The 6,075-nt window shown below is 62.3% G+C and overlaps 1 protein-coding gene across 1 annotated transcript in view; it reads right to left on the bottom strand.

Annotated features, from left to right (window-relative positions):
* The window catches only part of LOC108510124 (dynamin-2-like), a gene marked incomplete at its 3' end in the record, with an annotated part of 31,362 nt that overhangs the window by 6,801 nt on the left and 18,486 nt on the right, over positions 1–6,075 (bottom strand). The window contains exons 6-10 of the mRNA XM_017839816.1: positions 5,679–5,868; positions 5,496–5,566; positions 4,744–4,773; positions 2,817–2,868; positions 1,423–1,434 (exon numbers count right to left, since the gene is read on the bottom strand). Coding sequence (XP_017695305.1) covers positions 1,423–1,434; positions 2,817–2,868; positions 4,744–4,773; positions 5,496–5,566; positions 5,679–5,868 — 355 coding nt within the window. The remainder of the gene's footprint in view (positions 1–1,422; positions 1,435–2,816; positions 2,869–4,743; positions 4,774–5,495; positions 5,567–5,678; positions 5,869–6,075) is intronic.

Raw genomic sequence — 6,075 nt, 5'->3', positions numbered from 1 at the left:
CGTGGGGAATTCCAAGGAAAAGGGAGAGGGTCTGGCAGGCACTGGGAGAGCTCGCAGGGAATTCCAAGGAAAAGGGAGAGGGTCTGGCAGGCACTGGGAGAGCTCGCAGGGAATTCCAAGGAAAAGGGAGAGGGTCTGGCAGTCACTGGGAGAGCTCGAAGGGAATTCCAAGGAATTCTGTGCAGCCCAGCAGGAGCCGGAGCCTTTGGGAAAAGCCAAGGAGGAGCAGGAGGAAGGAGGGAGAAAGTTCCTTTAAACCCGACTGATTTTGGTGGGAATTGGATGGTTCTGGGGCTCGAGAGCTCCCGGAGCTCGGCCCGGCTCCGATCCCGAATTCCCAGCTCTCCCCTTCCCGGTACCGGCGCGATCCCGTCCCACAGCCGGCGAGGGAACGGCCCTGCCCGGAACCCGGGGGGGTTTTCCAGAGACCCCTTGGACGGTGCAGAAGGAAAACGGAAGCGTCTGGAGTCGGGAAAAGGCGATGCCGGAGCCGGGACGGGAATTCCCGGGAAGAGCAGGACACCGGGGCGGCTCCCAGGCCACCCCCGGGAATTCCGGCGGCCTCGTAAAATCCGTGTTTTGGGAAGGGGAGAAAAAGCTCCCAGTGCCCAGTGCAGCTGCTTTCCCACGGGAATGGGGTGGCTGATGCCAGGGAGCTTCGCCCGCCTCCCGCTCCAACTTTATCCGGAGGCAGGAGCCACGGGATTATCCCGGTTTTCCTCCCCGGGGAGGCCCCCCCGAGGCTGTAAATCCCAAACCGGGGGATGATCCAGGGGCAATTCCCTCTCAGACACTTCCGTTTTCCCGGGGCGGCGGGATCAGGACCCCCCCACCCCCGGCTCCGAGGGGATCCCTGGATCCCGGACAGGGAATTGCATCCCAGGAGTGAGCACGCTGAGGGAGAGCTCCGGGAATAACCTCAAGTTGGGAACCCAGGAATTCTGGCCTCGGCAGGTCAGGACTCAACCTCAAATCCCACAAAAAATAACGGGAATCTGGGGGACATAACGCACTTCCAGCCCTTCCCCCCCCGTGCGTTCCCAAAGGAACTCCCTTCCCAAGGGAATCTCATCCCACCGCAGCAGCTCTGGGCTAATAAATCATAAGGATTTTGGCTTCCCAAGGGCCGGGAAAAGCAGGTGGGAGCTGAATCCCAGGATCCAGGATCCCTATCCCAGGATCCAGCTCTCCCTGTCCCAGGTCCCAGCCCGGGATGGCCCCGAATCCCTTTTTTTTTTTTTTTCCGGCTGTTGGGAAGAGCCAGGAGCGGGCAGGGAGGGGACGAAGCCAATTTCCACCTCGTGGATCCCTCTGGGAATGCTGGGAATGCCCCCCCCCCCCTTCTCCCAGCAGCGTGCTCCATCCTGGGAAGCGGGGTCGGGAATGCTGCTCCCGGCACTAATCCCGCTCCACGGTACTTACCAGGATCTCCCCCTTGGGGTGGGCAAAATTAAGGGATAAAAAGAAAAAAAGGCAGGATGAGGAGACAGGACAGGGAAGGGAAAGGAAGTGACGGGAGAGAGCGGGAAGCACAAAAAACGGGAAGGGGGGGAAAAGCAGAAAAAGAGCAGAAGAAAACCCGTTACATGCTATTAATGACGGTCATTCCCGGCGTTAATCATCCCTCGGAGCGGCTCTTCCGGAGGGAGCAAAGGGCCTGGGGCCACCGGAGGGGCACGGCCCCCTCGGCCCAACACCCCCTCGGCAGCGGGAGCACGGCGGGGGGGACTCGGATTCCGGGACATCCCGGTGTCCTCCCTGTCCCCATTCCCGGAGCCAGGACAGGGGGGGACATGGATTCCAGAAAATCCCAGTCCAGTTCTCATTCCCTGAGCCAGGATGGGATGGAGTGGACACGGATTCCAGGACATCCCAGGGATGGGGGGACACACAGATTCCAGGACATCCCGGTGTCCTCCCTGTCCCCATTCCCTGAGCCAGGATGGGGGGGGGACATGGATTCCTGGACATCTCAGGGATGGGGGTGGACATGGATTCCAGGACATCCCAGTGTCCTCCCTGTCCCCATTCCCTGAGCCAGGATGGGGGGGGGACATGGATTCCAGGACATCCCAGGGATGGGGGGGGGAGACATCCCAGGGATGGGGGGGGGGACATGGATTCCAGGACATCCCAGTGTCCTCCCTGTCCCCATTCCCTGAGCCAGGACAGGGGGGGACATGGATTCCAGAACATCCCAGTCCAGTCCTCATTCCCTGAGCCAGGATGGGATGGAGTGGACATGGATTCCAGGACATCCCAGGGATGGGGGGGACACAGATTCCAGGACATCCCGGTGTCCTCCCTGTCCCCATTCCCTGAGCCAGGACAGGGAGTGGACATGGATTCCAGAACATCCCAGTCCAGTCCTCATTCCCTGAGCCAGGATGGGATGGAGTGGACACAGATTCCAGGACATCCCAGGGATGGGGGGGACACAGATTCCAGGACATCCCAGGGATGGGGGGACACACAGATTCCAGGACATCCCGGTGTCCTCCCTGTCCCCACCCCCAGGGCTGGGCTGGGTCCCCCAGCAGCTCCTCCCGCCCGGTTTGTCCCAGATCCCGCTGATTTTAGCCGGGAATTCCGCTCCCACTCTGCCCCAGAGCTCCGGCCCTCCCGCCTCCATCCCTGGCCTTAAACATCCACGTTCAGGGATCCACTGGGATCCACTGGGATCCCGCTGCCCGAGCTCCCAGTGCTGCCGGAGGGGGATATCCTGGAGAGCCAGCCCTGCTCCCGGAGGAGCAGCAGCAGCAGCAGGAGGAGGAGGAGGAAGAGGAGGAGGAGGAGGAGGAAGGCCGGGAGTGTACCTGGTTGGGAATCGCCCTCTTCTTGTTGGTCTGCGTGTTCCTCTGCTGCGCGCTGGAAAACAGGGAAAAGAGGGAATTTCTGAGGCGGGGAAGACAAAGCCGAGCCGGGGCCACCACGCAATTCCCGCCCGGAACGCCGCAAGGATGAGCTGATCCAAAGGGGGGGAAAAGCCCGTCAGGTGGAATTCCAGAGCCCCTTCCCGAGGTTTGCCCAGGAGCGGGTGGAGAGGGGGGGGACGGACACCGGGATCTCCTTCCTCACGGACCGTTATTCCCAGGAATTCCAGGGGGAGGAACTGGCAGGAGAGGAAACACCAAGTGGAGCAGCGGCTGCGGATTCCCGAGGGAATTCCGGCGGGGAGCCCGGCCCCGAGGACCACGGAGAACCAGGGAGGCCTCGCTTCCGAAAAGCCCCGATTCCCCCCGGCTGGGGAGCGGGATTGGGAGCGGGACGGAGCGTTACCTGCACCAGAGGGAAAGCTACCTGTCTCTCCTGGGCACCGGGGGGACGGGGCGGAACCGTTAGGCAGGAGCGGGAATAAAATCCGGGAAGACAGTTAGAATCCCGCCGGGACAGCCCGGAGCAGCAGTTCCCGAGCACCCATCCCTGGGAACGGGCGGGATCCCAGCCCTGACCTGCCGGGATTCCGGGGGGGGGGGTTTGGGGAACTGCTCTCTGCCTGCCCTGATCCCGACATTCCTCCCGAATCCCCGGGAATGCCGCTCCCGGCATTCCGGGGCGGAGCGGGGATGCTCTCCGAGGGCTCGAGGAGAAGCTCCAGGCTCCCGAAAATCCAAGGTGGGAAGTGGGAGGAGAAGCTCTGGGCTTCCAATTCCGAAGCTGAACTGGGAAGAGAAGTTCCCTGGCTCCCAGATCCAAGGGACAAATTCCCTGGCTCCCAATTCCAAAGCTGACTGGGAGGAGAAGCTCCCCAGCTCTTGAATCCAAAGGGGAATCTCCCCAACTCCTGGCTCCAAAGGGGAATCTCCCCAGATCCCAGCTCCAAAGGGGAAGCTCCCCAGCTCCCAGATCCAAAGGGAAGCTCCCCAGCTCCCAAATCCACAAGGGAAGCTCCTGAACCCAAAGGGGAAGCTCCCCAGCTCCAAAGGGGAATCTCCCCAGCTCCTGGATCCAGGGGGGAAGCTCCTGAACCCAAAGGGGAAGCTCCCCAGCTCCCAGATCCAAAGGGAAGCTCTCCAGCTCCATGGGGAAAGCTCCCCAGCTCCCAGCTCCAAAGGGAAGCTCCCCAGCCCCCAGATCCAACAGGGAAGCTCCCCAGCTCCCAGATCCAAAGGGAAACTCTCCAGCTCCATGGGGAAAGCTCCCCAGCTCCCAGCTCCAAAGGGAAGCTCTCCAGCTCCATGAGGAAAGCTCCCCAGCTCCCAGCTCCAAAGGGGAAGCTGCCCAGCTCCCGGATCCAAAGGGGAAGCTCCCCAGCTCCCAGATCCAGGGGGGAATCTCCCCAGCTCCCAGATCCAAAGGGAAACTCTCCAGCTCCATGGGGAAAGCTCCCCAGCTCCCAAATCCACAAGGGAAGCTCCCCAGCTCCATAGGGGAATCTCCCCAGCTCCTGACTCAAAGGGGAAGCTCCCCAGCTCCCAGATCCAGGTGAGAAGCTCCTGAACCCAAAGGGGAATCTCCCCAGCTCCCAAATCCACAGGGGAAGCTCCCCAGCTCCATGGGGGAATCTCCCCAGCTCCCGACTCAAAGGGGAATCTCCCCAGCTCCCAGATCCAGGCGGGAAGCTCCCCAGCTCCCAAATCCACAAGGGAAGCTCCCCAGCTCCATAGGGGAATCTCCCCAGCTCTCAGCTCCATGGGGAAAGCTCCCCAGCCCTCAGCTCCCAGAGGGAAGCCGCCCAGCTCCCGGATCCCGCCGGGAAGCTGCCGGGGGCTGCGGGAAGGGGGTCCTGCCGCCGGTACCCACCCGGTCGCCACGTGCTGCTCAGTGAAACAGCTGGGGCGGGAGAGGATCGGAAGAGTCCGGAGAGACAGAGAGAGGTGACGGATCCGAGGGGGAACAGCAGAGAGCAGGAGGAGAGGAAGGAACGCGACCGGAGGTGGAAAGGCAGAGACAGGAGAGAGAGAAAAAAAAAGAGGGAGAAGAGAAAACAGGAGGAAGACTGTGGGGAATTTAAGGAGCAGGAGTGGGCGTGGGCTCGGGGCACCCGCGTGCCAGAGCTCCCGGGGCTTCCGGAAGGTTCCCGGCCGGTTTGGGGCCGGAAAACACCGGCCTTCCTTTGGGAGAAGCCGAGGGAAGGCAGCAGGGACAGAGGACAGGGGGCATTCCCTGCTCCGTTCCAGCTCCAGGGGACGGGACGAGGGTCGTTCCTGAACCTCGGGGATTCATCCAGGCGGCCCCGGAGGTTGGACACACCCATTCCAGCTTTTCCCAACGCTCCCATTCCAGCTTTTCCCAGCCCTCACAGCGGGCGGTGGCAAGCGGAGGAGAGGAAGCTCCCGTCTCCCAGAGCTGAGGGAATCGGGTGCCAAAGGTGCCAAAGGTGTGGATTTGGTGGGAGACGACGGGATGGGGGAGGCTCCAGCCTTCCCATGGCCGATCCCAGAGGGATAACACGATCCCAGGATAACACAACCCCCCCCAGGCCGGGGATGGGACCACCAGCCTCGCCGACGGAGAGTTCGGGATTTATCCCCCCCCCTTGGAAAAGGACTCACTTGGCAAATCCGATGAAATCCTCGTGGTTGGTGTTGATGTAGGAGAGCTCGATGTCGATCAGCAGCAGGATCTGGAGGGACCAGGGAGGGTGGGAATTTCCAGGGAGCCCAGACGGAGCCCCAGGGACGCGCGAGGGGCCGGGGAGGAGCGGGATGGGGAGGGACGGCCCCGGCTGGGCTCACCTGGTCCTTGGTCTTGCCCTCGCGCTCCCGGATGTGGGTGGTGACGATCCGCTCCGTCTCCTCCCGCAACCTGGGGTAGGAACCGAGCTGAAAAGAGAGGGAGAAGGACGGGGAAAAACCGCTGCGGGGGGACCGTGGCAGCGCCGCCAGGGCACCGACTCGGTTCTGCCAAATCCACCCAGGCCAGGTCCTGCTTGAGGGCACCGACTCAGTTCTGTGCCAAATCCACCCAGACCAGGTCCTGCTCGAGGGCACCGACTCAGTTCTGTGCCAAATCCACCCAGACCAGGTCCTGCTCGAGGACATGGACTCAGTTCTGTGCCAAATCCACCCAGACCAGGTCCTGCTCGAGGACATGGACTCAGTTCTGTGTCAAATCCATCCCAACCAGGTCCTG

The sequence above is a fragment of the Lepidothrix coronata genome, unplaced genomic scaffold (genome assembly GCF_001604755.1).
Source record: "Lepidothrix coronata isolate B3197 unplaced genomic scaffold, Lepidothrix_coronata-1.0 Scaffold492, whole genome shotgun sequence".
In the NCBI taxonomy this organism is placed as follows: Eukaryota; Metazoa; Chordata; class Aves; order Passeriformes; family Pipridae; genus Lepidothrix; species Lepidothrix coronata.
Note: the sequence above shows the minus strand (reverse complement) of the source record. Positions and strands in the feature narration are given on the sequence as shown.